Here is a 19,578-nt window from a genome sequence, read left to right as displayed (position 1 = left end):
TACTTCTCAGATCTACAAATCATCATTATACCTTGCAACACAAAGAAAACATCCCCGCAGTAACAGATAGTCTTTTTTCTCCAGGTCCATGCTGACAATGACATGTGACCCACAGGCCCAGACTTATTCCATACATAATCTGGGTCTTCCCCAAGGGCCAAAGCTAAAATTATTCTTTTGGCAAGGATGCTGTCAACAGCTGAGTGTTTCTCTCACTTCAAGAGCCCAGGAGTAGAACCAAGATCAATGGAAATAGATGGACAGTCAGCTAATGAACACACTTATTTATGCAGCCTGCAGCTAATGTCAAGGCACCCCACACCCCCCGTCAAGAGATATAGAAAGGACAAAGCTAATAGTTCCTAGGACTAAGGATAAGAAAAAGGGGCTGGAGAGATGGCTTAGCAGTTAAAGACACTTACTTGCAAAGCCAAAGGACCCAGGTTTGAGTCCCCAGTACCCATATAAACCAGATGCACAAGGTGGCACAGGTATTTGGAGTTCATCTGCAGGGTCTAGAGGCCCTGGCACATGCATTCTCTCTATCTGCCTCTTTCTCGCTCTCTCTATAATAGTGAACAAAAATATTTTTTTTTAAATTAAAATTATGGCTTAGTGGTTAACGTGCTTGTCTGCAAAGCCTAAGAACTCATGTTTGAATCTCCGGGTCCCACATACGCAAGCACACAGTGATGCAAAGCACACAATGATGCACATGTGCACAAGGGGGTGCATGTGTCTGTTGGTTTTTCGAGGTAGGGTCTCACTTTAGCCCAGGCTGACCTGGAATTCACTATGGAGTCTCAGGGTGGCCTCGAACTCATGGCAATCCTACCTCTGCCTCCCAAGCACTGGGATTAAAGGCATGCGCCACCACGCCCAGCTATGCGTCTGTTTTTTGTTCACAGTGGCTGAAGGCCCTGGAATGCCCGTTCTCTGTATCTCTCTCAAAAAAAAAAAAAAAAAAAAATCCAGGTGTGGTAGTCCAGCACACCTTTTTTTAAAAAAATTGTTTTTGTTTTATCTTTATTTATTTATTTGAGAGCGAGAGCGAGGAAGAGACAGAGAGAGGAAGAGAAAGAGAATGGGCATGCCAGGGTTTCCAGACACTGCAAATGAGCTCCAGATGCATGTGACCGCTTGTGAATCTGGCTAATGTGGGTCCTGGGGAATCGAGCCTCAAACTGGCGTCCTTAGGCTTCACAGGCAAGCACTTAACTGCTAAACCATCTCTCCAGCCCCAGCACACCTTTAATCCCAGCACTTAGGAGGCAGAAGTGGGAGGATCACCATGAGTTTGAGGCTACCCTGAGACTACATAGTGAATTCCAGGTCAGCCTGGACTAGAGTGAGACACTACCTCAAAAAAACAAGCAAACAGCTGGGCGTGGTGGAGCACACCTTTAATCCCAACACTCGGGAGGCAGAGGTAAGAGGATCGCCGTGAGTTTGAGGCCACCCTGAGAATGCAGAGAGAATTCCAGGTCAGCCTAAGTTAGAGTGAGACCCTGCCTTGAAAAACCTAAAAACAAAACAAAACAAAAACAAAAACAAACCAAGCAAACAAAAAATTAAAAATTGTTGGGCAAGCTGGGCATGGTGGTGCATGCCTTTAATCCTAGCACTTGGGAGGCAGAGGTAGAAGGATCACTATGAGTTTGAGGCCACCATGAGACCCTACCTTAAAAAAAAAAAAAATTCTGGGCAAGGTGGCATACACCTTTAATCATAGCACTTGGGAGGAAGAGGTAGGAGGATCACTGTGAGTTCAAGGCCACCCTGAACTAGAGTGAGACCCTACCTCAAAAAAAAAAAAAAAAAAACAAAAGAGAAACAACCATTTTAGGGTCTGGAGAGATGGCTCAATGGTTAAATGGTTGCTTGTAAAGGCTGACAGCCTGGGTTCAAGTCCCCAGTACCCATGTATAGCCATATGCACAAAATGGCACATGCATGTGGAGCTTGTTTACAGTAGCAGGACGCCTGCTGTGTCCACAGTCTGTCTCTCAAATAAATACTATATATATAGTTGAGGATATGGCTCTGTCATTAAAAGTGTGTTTGTTTACAAAGCATACTGCCCTGGGTACAATACCTCAACACCCATGTAAAGCCAGATGCACAAAGTGTTGCATGTAACTGGAATTGTAAGAGGCAGGAGGCCATGGCATGCTCATATTCTCTCTCATAAATAAAAATGTTTAGATGAAAAAAAAATTTTATGTGATCATGGTAGCACATGCCTTTAATCCCAGCACTTGGGAAAGAAGAGGTAGAAGGATCACTGTGAATTCGAGCTCAACCTGGGCTAGAGTAAGACCCTACCCCCCAAAAACAAACAAACAAAATCATCTATTCTTTTATTTTTTTCTTGGATTTTCAAGGTAGGGTCTTCACTCTAGCCCAGGCTGACCTGGAATTCAATCTGTATTCTCAGGGTGGCCTCAAACTCAATGATCCTCCTACCTATTCCTCCCTGAGTGGTGGAACTAAAGGTGTGCAACACAATGCCCAGCTTTATATATATTTTTTTAAATTTAATGACAACCAGATAAGTGATTTTCAGCTGAATTAGCAGATCTATTCTTCAAATTAACCCTAGTGGGAGCCTCAAGAAATAGAATAAACTAGGATACTCTATTCTCTCTTGGGTTCTAGCACAGTAATTTCCAATTAACCCTGAAAAATCAGAGCCTCAAATCTCAAAAATCTATTTCAAGTCTGAAAAACTTATAATTACAGGGGCTGAAGAGATGGCTTAGTAGTTAAGGTGCATGCCTGCAAAGCTTAAGGACCCAGGTTTGATTCTCCAGGCCCCATGTAAGTCAGATACACATGATAGCACATGTGTCTGGAGTTTGTTATCAGTGGCTAGAGGTCCTGGTGCTCCCAGTCTCACTTTCTCTCCCTAATAAATCTTAAAAAAAAAAAAAAAACACCAAAAAACAGCCGGGTGTAGTGGTACACACCTTTAATCCCAGTGCTCAGGAGGCAAAGGTAGGAGGATTGCCACCCTGAGACTACATAGTGAATTCCAGGTCAGCCTGGGCTAGAGTGAGACCCTACCTTGAAAAACTTAAAAACAGGGCTGGACGCTCTGGTGTGTCCATTCTCTTCTACCTGCCTATTTCTGTATCTCTCTCTCTCAAATAAATAAATAAAAAGACAAAAAAAAAATGCAACTACAAAGATCACAAATTTTTAAGAGGACATGATACTAAAACAAGGCAAAATAATATGGGCATCCACCCACTTAGCAAAGCCTACTTTTTTCCAATGATCATTTCTATTAAAATGTTTTTTTTTTAAATTTATGACAGAGGGTGGGGGGAGGGAGGGAGGGAGGGAGGGAGAGAGAGAGAGAGAATATGCACCATCCTGTGCATCTGGCTTACATGGGTACTGAGGAATTGAGTCTGGGTAAGTAAGCTTCATAGGCAAGTGCCTTAGCCTCTAAGCCATCTCTCCACAATGATCATTTCTTCGTAGGCTACTTGCTAACATATGGGACAATAGTCCTGAGATCATTTAATAACCAAAATGTATTAGTAAAATAGTCATGGTCATCTATAACAATTAGGTTCACCTTATGTTCAGTAAGTTTACTCAATGTTCAAACTTTGAGAGCAAGCCAATAACCTTTCTAAGGTGATTGCTTGTTAGCTAGATGGGGGCCACATGTCCTCTGCCTTTAAAGGGTGTGTGCACATGCTTGTGCTCACACTCAGAAATTCCACACAATATTCTTATAAATATACATATATATATTTGTTTTGTTTTGTTTTTTCAAGGTAGGGTCTCACTCTAGCTCAGGCTGACCTGGAATTCAAAATGTAGTCTCAGTCTCAGGGTGGACTTGAACTCTCAGTGATCCTACTACCTCTGCCTGCAAGTACTGGGAATAAAGGCATGCACCACCATGCCTGGCAACTATAACTTTTAAACAAGCTTTCTTCCAATTTTATTTATGTATTTGCAAGCAGAGAGACAGATGTGTGTGTGTGTGTGTGTGTGTGTGTGTGTGTGTGTGTGTGCGCGAGAGAGAGAGAGGAAGGGAGGGAGAGAATGGATGAAACAGGACCTCTAGCCACTGCAAACAAACTCCAGATGCATGTGCCACTTTGTACATTTGGCTATGCTTCTGTACTGGGGATTCATACCCAGGTCGTTAGGCTTTGTAGGCAAGCACTGTAAATGTCAAGCCCTCTCTCTAGGCCCCTTAAGAGACACTCACAAGCATATTTTAGCAAACTGGAATGATACTACTTTATAGGCCAGAAAACATTTTGGAGCAAATCAAGTTCTTCAGATAGGTTTGGCCTGTCTGAAGTAGAGTCTAGTCAGCCCAGATGTTCATGCCGATAACTATGTGTGATATGGGACCTATAGGCTGGTGACCTTTAAGGTGGCCCACTGAACGATCAGAACTACTATATGGTCAAGAACCCTGGCACCGTCAGATCATATCTTAGTTGTGTCGAATACTTGTTAAAACTAAGTGTGCATAAGATGTGTGTACAAGCACTTGAAAGAGAAGCTATGCTTAGGTATCTATTGTCTGTAATAGAGGAAATGTAAGACCTACCTTATGTACCACTCTTCACTACACCCTTACCACAAAAAGTTCCACGGATATTTTCATAAAGATTTTCTTAAGAAGCAATTAAAAGATCATTTGGATTGGGTATAATAGCACTCAACTGTAATCCCAGCACTTGGGAGACTGATGTGGTAAAATTTTTAAGTATAAGAACATCCTAAGCTACATAGCAAATCTGAGGCCATCTTGTGCTACATAACAGACAAACTTTGTTTGAAAACCCAACAAAAGGAGCCAGGTGTGCTGGCACACACCTTTAATCCCAGCACTCGGGAGGCAGAGGTAGGAGGATCATCATGAGTTCAAGATCACTGTGAGACTACATAGTGAGTTCCAGGTTAGTCTGGGCTAGAGTGAGACCCTACCTTGAAAAAATATAACCCCACCAAAAACAAAAACAAAAACCCAGCCAGGTGTGGTGGCACATGTCTTTAATCCCAGCACTCGGGAGGCAGAGGTAAGTGGACTGCCATGAACTCAAAGCCACTCTAAGACTACATAATGAATTCCAGGTAAGCCTGGGCTACAGCAAAACCCTACCTTGAAAAAACATAACCCTCCCCCAACCCCTTAAAAAAAAACCAGGCATGGTGGCTCATACTATTATATAATCCCAGTACTTGGAAGGCTGAAAAAGCAGATTCACCATGCCTTCAACACCAGCCAGGGGTATAGAGTAAGTTTCACATCAGCCTGGGCTAGAGTAAGACCCCATTACAATACACACACATAACCAACACCACCAAAACAAAATGTCTGCCATTAAAAAAAAAAAAAAAAAAAAAAAAAGAAGAAGAAAAGAAAAGACATCTGGCTTCCCCCCAGTTACAGACATTGCCCAGGTTGCTGCTGTGACAGATCCTAACTGCATCATTTTAAAATCCATGGGTACTTTTGCTATTGGCTCAGTAAGGAAGCACTTAAGGGAACTGGGTATTTTGCACCTTAAGCATCTTTAAAACAGATCTGTTAGTTCTTTACAGTTAAATTCTAGGCCCTGAAACCACCAGGCAAATTTTTCAAAAGACAGCCTAACCCTGCCACTTTGAAAAATAAATGGATCTTAGACTCCTTTTACAACAGCTACCAAGAGAAAGGAGAAAAGGGAAGCAGCTGGCAAGTGCTAGTGGAACCCAGCCCCCATCTTCCCACACCACAGATCCATGGTTACCACTCAAATGGTGTGAATCATGGCTTTCTGTATGTATGCTTAGTTAGACAGTTTATTTTCCCAGAAAGATGAAGTCCCTTTGAGGCTGAAAGTACATCTGAACAGGATCCTTGACTGTCCTTGTTACCCTACCAAAATACCACACCTTTTACGACTGTTTTTTGGGGAAAAAAATTGTTTAGTAATTTGACAGATAAAGAGGGAAAGAGAGAAAGAGAGAATGGATGTGCCAGGGCCTCCAGCCACTGTAAACCTTTCATGACCTTTTAAAAGGCTATACATAGCAACTCTTCTGTCCTTTCCCTCCTTGTCCTAGCCAAGATCCTGGGCAGGCCAACCAACTGGCTCCCCACAGCACCTCTTCAGGTCTACCTCACCTGCTCAGTCAAATTCTCATCTTGGATCAAGGCTGCAACCTGTCATTCCCATCTTCAAATCGAGTTTCTGAGTAGGGCCAGAAAAAAAAAAAATCTAGCTCTATTACTGTGCCATGGAAAAATTCTTCTTAAACTTTTAGAACTCCTTTATAAACTTTAAAATTTACTAAGGAGCTTCCACTTGGAAAGCTGATATAAGAGAATTAAGGATCCCCCCCCCCCCAAGGTAGGGAATTCACTATGTAGTTTCAGAGTGGCCTTGAACTCATGGTGATCCTCCTACCTCTGCCTCCCCAGTGCTGGGATTAAAACTATGCACCACAATGCCTGGTGAGAATTAAGTATAAAGGTAGCATAGACACTGAAGTGTTGTCCTATCTCAAAAGAAACTTTTTTTGTTTGTTTGTTTTTGGCTTTTTGAGGTAGGGTCTCACTCTAGCTCAGGCTGACCTGGAATTCACTATGTAGTCTCAGGGTGGCCTCAAACTCACGGCAATCCTCCTACCTCTGCTTCCTGAGTGCTGGGATTAAAGGCTTGCACCACCATACACGGCTTTTCTTTGGTTTTTTGAGGTAGGGTCTCACTCTAGCCCAGACTGACCTGAAATTCACCATGCAGATTAGTATGGCCTTTAATTTACTGCAATCCTATCTTGGCCTCCCTAGTCCTGGGATTAAAGGCATGTACCACTGTAACTAACTTCAAAAAAAAATTTTTTTTTTAATTTATTTTGGGCTAGAGAGAAATTAAGCAATTAAGATGCTTGCCTGTAAAGCCGAAGGACCCAGGTTTGATTCCCCAGGACCTACGTAAGGCAAATGCACAAGATGATGCATGCATCTGGAGCTTGTTTGCAGTGGCTGGATGCCCTGACATGCCTATTCTCTCTCTTCTCTCTACCTTCCTCTTTCCTTCTCTCAAATAAATAAAAAATATTAAATTTTTTTATTTAAACTTCACATGTGTATGTGTAGGTACGCCACAGCTTGCCACAACAAATGAACTCTAAATGCATGTGCCACTTTCCTTTAATGACTGAGCAATCTCCCTAGATCAAACACTGGTTTTAAAAAGTAGCTACCACCAGGCATGGTGGTACACACCTTTAATCCCAGCACTCAGGAGGGAGAGGTAGGAGGATTGCTGTGAGTTCGAGGCCACCCTGAGACTCCATAGTAAATTCCAGGTCAGCCTGGGCTAGAGTGAGACCTACCTTGAAAAACCAAAAAAAAAAAAAAAAAAAAAAAAGTAGCTAGGGCCTGGCATGGTGGCACATACATTTAACCCCAGCACTTGGGAAGCTGAGGTAGGAGGATCACTGTGAGTTTGAGGCCAGCCTGAGACTAAATTCCAGGTCAGGCCAGGCTAGAGCAAGACCCTATCTTGAAAAGCCAAATAAGAAAAGCAAACCGATAGGGCTGGAGAGATGGCTTAGCAGTTGAATGCTTGCCTGTGAAGCCTAAGGACCGCAGTTCGAGGCTTGCTTCCCCAGGACCCATGTAAGCCAGATGCACAAGGGGACACATGCATCTGAAGTTTGTCTGCAATGGCTGGAGGCCCTGGTGCGCCCATTCTCTCTCTGCCTCTGTCTTTGTCTGTTACTCTCAAATAAATAAATAAACAAAGAAAAAAGTTTAAAAAAGAAAAGAAAAGCAAAACAAAGTAGCTAGGTGCTGGGGAGATGACACTGTTGTCAAGAGTACCTGAATGTAAAGTCTGCCAAACTGGGTTTAGTTCCCCAGCCACCCTCAAAAAGCCTGATGGAGGACTGCAGAGATGGCTCAGCGGTTAAAGTGTCTGCCTGAAAAGCCAAAGGACCAGATTTGATTCCCCAGGACCCACGTAAGACAATGCAAAAGGTGACACATGCATCTGGAGTTCGTTTGCAGCGGTGGTAGGCCCTGGCATACCCATTCTCCCAGTCTCTATCTCTCAAATAAATAAATAAAAATTTTAAAGCCTGATGGAGCCAGGCATAGTGGTGCATGCCTTTTTAAATCAATTACTTATTTGACAGAGAAAGAGGGGTAGAAAGAGAGACAGAGTGGGTGTGCCAGAGCCTCCAGCCACAGCAAACGAACTGCAGACACATATGCCCCCTTGTGCAGCTGGCTAATGTAGGTCCTGGGGAATTGAACCTGGGTCCTTTGGCTTTGTAGGCAAACACCTTATCAGCTAAGCCATCCCTCCAGCCCAGTGGTGCATGCTTTAATCCCAACACTTGGGAAACAAGAAGGAGGAGGCTCTCTGTGAATTGGAGATCAACTTGAGACTATGTACTGAATTCCAGGCTAGCTTTGGCTAGAGTGAGACCCTACCTTGAAAGAAACAAAAACAAAGCAAATAAACCTCAAAAAGAATGGGTAGCAGCAATAGATGCTGGTACATTTCCCCAAAACAAACAACAAATAAATAAGATGCAGCTAATTCCGTGCACAGCTCAAGTAATGGAATACTTATTTATTTGCAAGCACAGAGATATTGACAGAGAGAATGGGCACACCAGGGCTTCCAGGTGCTGCAAATGGATTCTAGATGCATATGCCACTTTGTGCATCTGGCTTTATATGGGTAGTGGGGAATTGAACTTGGGTCATTAGGCTCCACAGACAAGAGTCTTAACCACTAAGCCATCAATACAGCCCCTGAAAACTTTTAAAAATTAGTCATTTTCTAACAGTCCCTTCAGTAGATACAATTTGCTTAATTATTTGAATAATATTTGGCATGTAAATGGTTGCTAATGTGTGGAAGTTGACAAATTTAACATGGTACAAATCAAATTCTCCAAATTTTCCAGAACTGTGAGTAGCCTAGCTGGAGGGGCGGAATTGGAACCCCAGAGACTTGTTGCTGGTTAGAATATCAGACTTGCAGATTTGTCACTGGCTAGAGTTGTCTGACTTTGAGCTTGGAGCTACAGTGTGATGTTTCTCCTGATTGTTTCAAATCTTGTATTAGTTGAATATTTCTTTGCTATGTGCAATGCCATCTTTTGCAGTGTCTTTGTTCTTTGTCATTATGAGTTTTCTGAGGTTGTTTTGGTATTATGGCTCAGTTATAAAATCTCAGAATATGGGAATGTTTGAATATTATTGGGAGTGATAAAAACTATGGGGAGGGCTGGAGAGATGGCTTAGTGGTTAGGCGCTTGTCTGTGAGGCCTAAGGACCCTGGTTCAAGGCTCAACTCCCCAGGACCCACGTTAGCCAGATGCACAAGGGGGCGCACGCATCTGGAGTTCGTTTGCAGTGGCTGGAGGCCCTGGCGTGCGCATTCTCTCTCTGTCTGTCTGTCGCTCTCAAATAAATAAATAACAAAAAAAAAAAACTTAAAAAAAAAACTATGGGGACTTTTAAAGTTGGACTGAATGCACTGCATTTTACATCATGTATGGTTCTCAGTTTATGGGGACTAGGGGTGGAATGTAGTGGTTTGACCCAGGTGTCCCCCATAAACTTAGGTGTAATGAATGCTAGATTCCTAGCTGATGGAGATTTGGGAATTAACGCCTCCTGGAAACAGTATATTGTTGGGGATGGGCTTACTGGTATTAGAGCCAGTGTCCTCTTGCCAGTGTTTGGCACACTCTCCTGTTGCTATTGTCCATCTTATGTTGGCCAGGGGGTGATGTCCACCCTCTGCTCATGCCATCGTTTCCCCCTGCCATCATGGCCCTTCCCCTCGAATCTGAAAGCCAAAATACACCCCTTTTTTTCCAAAAGCTGTTCTTGGTTGGATGATTTCTACCAGCAATGCAAACCTGATTGCAACAGTTATCCTCTGAGGTCTTGGATTTGTCTTTTTATACTAATAATAATTTCACCTTCACATTACTCTAAGAAGTGAACCTAACCATATTATTTTTAATGTGAGAACACTGAGCTTTGTGGCTCTGGCTAGTAGGCAGGAGGAGGCTGAATCAAAAACACTGTACTCCCTTCCTATACAACACACAGGATGGGAATCCTTTAAGTGTGATTTAGCTTTTGTCATTAGACTTATTGCCCACACATGATCAGTTTAGTCTGCTATGTTTTGAACTTTATGTGGCCAAATCTTTTTTTTTTTTTCTTCATATTTGTTTTCCTTTTGACTTTTCAAGGTAGGGTTTTGCTCTAGCCCAGGCTGACTGACCTCAACCTCCTGAGTGCTAGGAATAAAGGTGTGTGCCATTGTGGTGATTTGATTCAGGTGTCCCCCATAATCCTAGGTGTTCTGAATGCTAGGTTCCCAGCTGATGGAAATTTAGGAATTAATGCCTCCTAGAGGGAGTGTATTGTTGGGAATGGGCTTATGGGTTTATTATAGCTAAGTTTCCCCATGCCAGTGTTTGGCACACTCTCCTGTTGCTATGGTCCACGTAATGTTGGCCAGGGGGTGATTTCCCCATTCTGCTCATATCATCGTTTTCCCCTTCCCATTGAGGAGCTTCCCCTTAAGCCTGTAAGCTTCCAGTTAAGATGGTGATGCAGGAATCATGCCAAAGCAGTGAGGGGAGAAAAAGCAAAAAAAAAACCCAAAACAGCAAAGTACACTTTTATTAAAAAGTGAGGTACATAAGAAATTAAAGTGACAACAGAGAAATAGGAGAATCCAGAGCCCACAAAGGCAGGCTGAAGTGGCTCCAGCAGCAGTTGCACCAGGTCCACAGCTGCCAGGCTTGGCTGCAGGAAAAGCCAAGTGAGGGGATTTTCCACTCACACTGAAGCTCCTCGCAAACTTAAGAAATGTGAAGGGAGGGCTGGAGAGATGGCTTAGCAGTTAAGCGCTTGCCTGTGAAGCCTAAGGACCCCGATTCAAGGCTCGATTCCCCAGGACCCATGTTAGCCAGATGTACAAGGGGCCACAAGCGTCTGGAGTTTGTTTTCAGTGGCTGGAGGCCCTGGTGTGCCCATTTTCTCTCTCCCTCTTTCTCTGTCGCTCTTAAATAAATAAATAAATAAATAAATAAATAAATAAATACAATTTTAAAAAAAAAAAGAAATGTGAAGGGAGAACCACAGTGAACAACGGAGGAGCAGATCATGAGGCAGAGGATCACGTGGACCAGGGAGAGAACTAGAGCCACCATCGGCACCCTCCCCTCCCCCACCGCCAGTGCAAGCACAGAAAGCACGAGAGACCAGCGGAAGGGAGATCACAGTACTCAGTACTGGTGAACAGAGCAGCGATCCTGCAACTCAGCCAGCCTACTTGAACCTACAGTGCACCAAAGAGGAACCCAAGCGGAGCCCAGCATAATTGAGACCATAATCATCCCAAAAGGTAACTGGGATTACATCAGGTCAATACCCACCTAATAAACCTGGTATAAAGGCCTGAAATTGAAGTGCTAATTGCACCTTCCATATCAGGATAAATTATATGCTAAATATGATGGATGGTCAGATCTGCCATTCTTAAAATTTTTATTTGTTGTTTCTTTTTATTTATTTATTTTTAACTTTTTTGTTTATTTTTATTTATTTGAGAGAGAGAGAGAGAAAGAGACAGAATGTGCACGCCAGGGCCTCCAGCCACTGCAAATGAACTCCAGACATGTACATCTGGCTAACATGGGTCCTGGGGAATCGAGCCTCAAACCGGGGTCCTCAGGCTTCATAGGCAAGCGCTTAACTGCTAAGCTATCTCTCAAGCCCTCTTTTTATTTAGTTGAGAGCGACAGAGAGACAGAGAGGGAGAGAGGGAGAGAATGAGCACCAGGGCTTCCAGCCACTGCAAACGAACTCCAGACACATATGCCCCTTTGTGCATCTGGTTAACGTGGGTCCTGGGGAACTGAGCCTCGAACTGGGGTCCTTAGGCTTCACAGGCAAGTGCTTAACCGCTAAGCCTTCTCTCCAGCCCAGATTTGCCATTAAGCTGTATTTTATATTTTATTTGCCAACAAGCTATATTTTAGGCTTGTTATTTGTTGCTTCTTTATTTGTAGGGGCTTTGTTTACTCTGTTATACATAGGGAAGGGTCTCACTTGGTCACAAGCTGACTTGGAACCCTCAACAGACCAGAAATCTTAGAAACCTCCATGTCAGGATTAAGGTTGTGGGTGGGGCCCCACACACCCTAAAGGGACAGTTAGAGGATTTGGTTGTCATAATAACCACTCTTGCATAAATACTCTGTGCTGTTTTTCATTGAAAGTGTACAATGTTTAGTTAAATTTTAGAATCTGCCTGTATTTTGTTTCACTCAGCCTACTTGAATACTCTCATAGCAGGCAAACCCAACACCTAGGGTCACTTCTGTAGATACTGAGAGTCTTGGAAGCCACACCTAGCACCTTAATCTCCTACCCTGAAGATATATAACATCAGATTGATTGATACATCTAATAGTACTGCAGCTAGCTAGAAAATCCAAGCATTAAATTAATCCAAGATGCAAAAAATAGAAAAAAAAGAAACACCAAAAATCAAGACAATATAAATCCATATAAAGTACTAATGCATCAGAAATGACCTCCAGTGAGAATGAGTTAGAGGAAATGCCTGAAAAAGATTTCAAAAGAATGATTATAAATATGTTCAAAGAAATCAAAGGAATAAAAGAGGAAATGAAAAGAATCAAAGAAACGAAAGGAATCAAAGAAAATACAGGATACCAGTTTAATGAAATAAAGAGGTCAATACTAGACATAAATAAGGAAATAGAAATAATAACAAAAAAACAGCCAGAATTACTAGCAATGAAGAACACAATTAATGAAATAAAAAACTCTGTAGAAAACCTCACCAGTAGAATGGATAAAGGAGAGGACAGAATATCTAAGGTAAAAGACCTGGTGACAGATCTAATACAGTCCAACAAAGAGAAAGACAAACTAATAGAAAAGTATGAGTGGGAATTTCAAGATATTCGGGACACTATGAAAAGATAAAACATAAGAATTCAGGGCATAGTAGAAGGAGAAGAATTTCATTCCAAAGGCATAGTAGGCGTCTCCAACAAAATCATAGAAGAAAACTTCCCCCAAAAGAGGTGCCAATGCAGATACAGGAAGCCTTTAGAACACCAGCCAGACAAAAACCTGGAAAGAACCTCTCCTCGCCATATTATAATCGAACTACCAAACACACAAACCAAAGAAAAAATATTGACAGCAGTCAGAGAGAGAAATCAAGTTACCTACAAAGGCAAACCTATCAGGATTACAGCAGATTACTCAACACAAACTTTAAAAACCAAAAGGGCTTGGAGTGATGTATTTAAAGTTCTGAAAGATAACAACTGTCAACCAAGGTTACTTTTCCTGCAAAGCTATCCATTCAAATAGATAGAGAAATAAGGACATTCCACGACAAAAGCAGGCTAACGGAGTATTTGAAGACAAAACCAGCTCTACATAAAATACTTGAAAGAATCCTGCATGCTGAAGAGGAAGAAAAGCACACATATAAGGAACCTGGAGAAAACAATACTCAAATACTAGTTAACACAAAAGAGCAAAGGTAAAACTGGAAGAACCACAAAAAAATGGCAAAAATAAATACACACCTTTCAATAACATCTCTTAATATCAACAGCCTCAATGCCCCAACCAAAAGACATAGGTTTGCAGACTGGGTTAAAAAGCAGGATCCTTCAATTTGTTACCTCCAAGAAACTCACCTTTCTACAAAGGATGGTTACTGTCTTAGGGTAAAAGGTTGGAAAACGGTGTTTCAAGCAAATGGGCCTAGAAAACAAGCAGGGGTTGCTATCCTAGTATCTGACAAGGTAGACTTCAGTGCAACATTAGCTAAGAAAGATAAGGAAGGTCACTTTATATTGATTAAAGGCACACTCCAACAGGAGGACATTACAATCCTAAATATATATGCACCTAACATGGGACTCCCAAATTCATCAAACAAACGCTATTAGAACTAAGGTCACAGATAACACCACACACAGTTGTAGCGGGTGACTTCAACACCCCACTCTGATCAACTGACAGGTCATCCCGGAAAAAAATGAACAGAGAGGCATCTGGATTAAATGAGGTCATAGAAGAAATGGACCATACATACATACAAACATACATACATACATACATGACATTTCATCCAAATGCTGCAGAATATACATTCTTTTCAGCAGCACATAGAACATTCTCTAAAGTAGACCATATATTAGGACACAAAGCTAATCTTAAATACAGGAAAATTGAAGTAATTCCTTGCATTCTGTCTAAACACAATGGAATCAAACTACAATAGCAAGAAAAGCTATAGAGCATAAACAAAATCATGAAAACTAAATGAAACTACTAACTGATGAATGGGTCAATGAAGAAATCAAGAAGGAAACTAAAAAAAAATTCATAAAGTCAAATAATAGTGAGAACACAACATACCAATATCTCTGAGACACAATGAAGGCAGTCGTAAAAGGTAAATTTATAGCTTTAAGTGTCTATATTAAGAAATTAGAAAGGTCACAAGTAAACGACCTAATGCTTCACGTTAAACCCTTGGAAAAAGAAGAACAAGGCAAACCAAAATTCAGTAGATGGGAAGAAATAATAAATAATAGGGCAGAAATTAATGAAATAGAAACCAAAAAAACAACCCAAAGAATCAATAAAACAAAGAATTGGTTCTTTGAAAGGATAAATAAGATTGATAAACCCTTAGCAAATCTGACCAAAATAAGAAGAGACACAAATTAATAAATGTACAGATGAAAAAGGCAACATCACAACAGATATCAAGAGAAATTCAAAAGAATCATAGGGACATACTATAAAAGCATATACTCTACTAAGTATGAAAATCTGAATGCAATGCATGATTTCCTTGATTTATATGACCTACCTAAATTAAATCAAGATGAGATTAATCACTAAAATCGACCTATAACAAGTATGGAAATCCAAGCAATTATCAAAAATCTTGCAACTAAAAGAATTCCAGGCCCAGATGGATTCACTGGTGAATTTTATCTGACTTTCAGGGAAAAACTAATACCATTGCTACTTAACTTTCTCCATAAAGTAGAAAAAGAAGGAAGCTTAATAAACTCCTTCTACGAAGCCAGCATCACCCTGATACCAAAACCAGGCAATATAAAGGAAAGAGAAAGGAAGGGAAGGAGGTACTTAGTATTGTATATGTAAAAGTAGAAGAATAGATGAATGGGGGTGAAAGGCCCAAAGTAAGGTCAGGGGAAGAGACTGACTGAAGGAAAGGTGGAGGGAGGGCTAACCAAAATCTAAGAGGATATACCCATATGGAATCCTACATTTTTGGACAAAGGAACACTCAGGAGCCATAGATCGTTGCTAGAAAATTTTCAGTGCCAGGTATGGGATACCTTCCAGTGGGTTGTTGGCCAGGGAGGTACCTGATGTCCCAAAACATTGTAGGCCATTGCCGAGGCCCTGGGTTTCCCACCAGGAATAGATGGTAAGACCCTGTTGCTGAAGACTCCATATATTTGGGCTGCAAGGCCACTGAGAAATCCTGCTGGAACTGAGCTGATAATCTCCTTCATGTAGACCAGCTGACAGAAAGCAGGAAGAAGCCATTCTGCATGCAGTTCAATGGGAGAAGGAGAAATCACCAGTGAAGATACTCAACAGTGGACACTGCAAGCCTTATATTTGGCCAGCCAGGCCAAATGAGCCAATGGGTGCAATAGTGGCACGTCTGTCATGGTGGAAACCAACTGCCCTCTAACTGGACGGGAGGCCCGCTCCATGGGACAGAATACATCCCTGATACTGAACACTTAAAATGGGTAGTCGTGAGCCCTAGGGGTGTAACATCTGCTACTCTCTGGCTAAATGTATATACTATGCTTATCAAACTGCCCAGTAAGCACTTCTCTTAATATTCATACTCTTATATTAATGCTATTCTCATTTTTGGTAGAGAATCTTCTCTTTTCAAAGATGGCAGTGACCTTGGGATGACTCAGAAGGTGTCATGGTGCTGGAAAGAAGTGACTGAAGTGCTCAGTACTGTAATAGCTCTCACACCTTCCAAGGATCAGGGTCTAATGCAGAAGAGGTGGCGGAAAGAATGTAAGAGCCAAAGGAAGGGTAGGACTCCTTACAATGTGCTCCCCCCAGACACAAAATAGACTGGATATCCATGACCCCATAGTGCCTGACACTACCTACACAAGACCATCATAGTAGGAGGAAAAGATCATGACGTTAAAATAATAGAAAAGATTGAGATGGGGCAGGGATATAATAGAGAATGGAGTTTCAAAGGGAAAAGTGGGGAGAGGGAGGGTATTACTATGTGATATTTTTTATAATCATGGAAGTTGTTAATAAAATTTTAAGAAAACCATGGGATACTTTTAATAATCATGGAAAATGTTAATAAAATTTTGAGGAAAAAAAATTGAAAAAAAAAAAAAAGAAGAGAGGCAGACAGAGAGAATGGGTACATCAGGGCCTCACATGGGTAGTAAGCAACTGAACTCAGGTTGTTATGATTTTTAGGCAAGTGCCTTAACTGCTGAGCCATCTTTCTATCCTCCAGAAATCACATTCTAATTTCAACTATACTGAACTATACTGCATTAAGTTTAAGAAAGTAAATTGAAACATTATCAGAATCACTCAGCTTTTTCTACCTACATAGTGATTTGTATCAAACATTTTCTTCTTCCTGAAGTAGGGTCTCACTTTAGACCATGCTGACCTGGAATTCACTAATTCACTATGTAGTCTCAGGCTAGCCTTGAACTCACAGCAATTCTACCTCTGCCTTCTGGGTGGTGGGATTAAAGGCATGCATTACCATGTCCAGCATATATCAAAGTTTTTGATATTTGCGATTGTGATGAACTTTGTTTAAAAAACTGCAGTGGGTTGGAGAGATGGCTTAGTGATTAAGGTGCTTGCCTGCAAAGCCTAAGAACTCATGTTCAAAACTCCAGGTTCCATGTAGTCAAACGCACAGTGATGCAAGTGCACAAATGATGCACATGTGCACAAGGTGGTGCATGCGTATAGAGTTAGTTCGTGGCAGCTGAAGGACCTGGTACACCCATTCTCTCTCACAAAGTTAGTAAAAGCTGGGTGTGGTGGCACATGCCTTTAATCCCAGAACTCAGAGGTAGAGGTAAGAGGATCACTGTAAATTCTAGGCCACACTGAGATTACATAATGAATTCCAGGTCAGTGTGGGCTAGAGTGAGACCCTGCCTCGAAAAACAAAACAAAACAAGCCGGATATGATGGTGCATGCCTTTAATCCCAGCACTTGGGAGGCAGAGTTTGGAGGATCACCAAGAAAGAGCTGGAGGCAGCTCTAAGACTACATAGTTAATTCCAGGTCAGCCTGGACCAGAGTGAGACCCTACCTTAAAAAAAAAAAAAAAAAAAAGAGGTGGAGAAGGGAATTATTACTGACTTTTCAATGTTTATGCCTTGTCTGAGTAAAGATGAGTTTCCTTCTTTGTCTTTTAAGAGACATTTATATTCTTTTTTTCTTCTTCTACGAACAGTCATTATATAGAATTTAAAAGCTGCACTGTTTCTGGTTGAAAATTGGAATCTTTTGAATTCCCTGATATTGTCTTAGTCCAGATTTGTATGAAAATGATCTATCAGCACCTAGAAGCAGGTTCTTATTGTTGGTTCTACTTCCAGGACCACAGAAGCCTTTTATAGTATAGAACAACACCAAAGTCTATTTGTTAAGTGAAAAAAAAAATTGTATTTTAAAGTAAAACTAAAAACAGTTTGGTTGGAGGCTAAATATGGCATAAATTCTCTGTAGTTCCTCCTACCAACTGGAGGATTTATTTCTCTATCACTTGAACCTCGGCTGATGGTGTGATTTGATGAGACACATTGAGCATGGCAGATTGGTGTTCTGGACTTGGTCTCTATAGATTCCACAGCTGCTGCTGTTCTAAGAGACATTCTTGCCATCAGGAGAGCCTAGTCTAGTGTATAGCAGGGATTAGAAGCCACTCAAGGAGAAGGACCACTTCCTCGACAGATAAAGCCATCCTGGACTGGAAGAGAAACTTAATTCAGACCAGGTTAGGATAAAGACAGCCAGGTCAGTCTGGTCTACTTAAGGCCATACCTCAAAAGTAAACAAACAAACAGAAAATCTAAAGCCTCAAACTGTTCTGATCCAAAGCCATTTATTTTGCTATAAATGGTTTGCTGGCTCCTTGGTTTTCTAACCCTTAGAATGTGAACTTGATACAAGAGCCAAATAAGCAGAAGGGTAGAAACTAGAGTCATTCATAGACTCTTCTACTCTTTAGTCAACAGTCTCAAATAAAAAGCGAGGGCAGGGGGATGGCTCAGAAGTAAACCACATGGCTAAGCATGCACTGGAGACCTGGGCATTGTCCTTAGCACTGAACAAAAGAAAAAGACCAATAAAGAAGAGACTGAGCACGCTTTGAATAAAATACTACTCAACAGTTACAGCTGACCTGCTATGTTCAGGCGAATGATCTAATAACTTAACAAATACAGCGCACAAACACAAAACTAAACCTATGAAAAATATCCTCAATGAAATACAATTTACCTTTGGAGTCAGCATTTGGGAACAGTCTATTCCATGGCACCTTATTTTTGTGCGGAAGAGAAAGCAAATAGTTCCTAGCTTTTAAATTTATTATACAATTCAGATCTTCTTGTGATGGTGATCCAAGAATACCTATTAGATAAAATATTAGCTGTTAATTATCAAGACAAAGGTAGGTAACTACACACCAAGTATGGGAGAGAATGAACTCTTATACTTAATATCTCACCACCACACCATGCTTACCTTTTGTTTTGTTTTTCAAGGTTGGGTCTTGCTTTAGTCCAGGCTAACCTGGAATTTACTATGTACTCTCAAGCTGGCCTCGAACTCACAGCAATCCTCCTACCTCTGCCTCCCGAGTGCTGGGATTAAAGGTGTGCGCCAGCACACCTGGCTTATAACAACTTTTAACAAAAAAGTCTTTAATATTTTAAATAAGAAAATCAAAATTTATGCTTACAAAGTTATTAGAACTTTTTACCATTTAATTATGTAATTCTGATATAAACCACTCTCAGGAACCTTACCCAGAATGTGATTCAGCTGGTCAAGATAATGCTTTCCTGGGAAGATGGGCCTGTTGGACAGCATCTCTGCCAGGATGCAGCCCACAGACCAAATATCAATGGACTTGGTATAGCCCTGCAGCAGAAAGAGAAGACAGACAACAGCATCTGGTTTACATGACAACCTGACAAGATCTTTGTACATGACAGACAGGTAGGATGATGGGAGTTGGAGCTTCTCCTTTGACTCTTTATCATTCAGAAACACAAAGACAATATGGAGAAACAGTAATTTGGATTTTTTTGGGCTTTTTCCCCCCCCCAAAGAAGGGTCTTATTTTAGCTCAGGCTGACCTGGGATTCACTATGTAGTCTCAGGCTGGCCTCAAACTCACAGTGCCCCCCCCAACTGCTGTGAT

At 41.4% G+C, this 19,578-nt stretch overlaps 1 protein-coding gene across 1 annotated transcript in view; it reads right to left on the bottom strand.

Moving 5' to 3' along the window:
• Positions 1-19,578, bottom strand: part of Mapk1 (mitogen-activated protein kinase 1) — a 70,883-nt gene that overhangs the window by 5,528 nt on the left and 45,777 nt on the right. Inside the window, exons 5-6 of the mRNA XM_004670774.3 lie at positions 19,181-19,295; positions 18,651-18,782 (exon numbers count right to left, since the gene is read on the bottom strand). Of these exons, the coding sequence (XP_004670831.1) occupies positions 18,651-18,782; positions 19,181-19,295 (247 nt within the window). The remainder of the gene's footprint in view (positions 1-18,650; positions 18,783-19,180; positions 19,296-19,578) is intronic.

Source organism: Jaculus jaculus, chromosome 13 (genome assembly GCF_020740685.1).
Source record: "Jaculus jaculus isolate mJacJac1 chromosome 13, mJacJac1.mat.Y.cur, whole genome shotgun sequence".
Classification (NCBI taxonomy): domain Eukaryota; kingdom Metazoa; phylum Chordata; class Mammalia; order Rodentia; family Dipodidae; genus Jaculus; species Jaculus jaculus.
The sequence above is the reverse complement of the archived record's forward strand: the minus strand, read 5'-3'. Positions and strand labels throughout refer to the sequence as shown.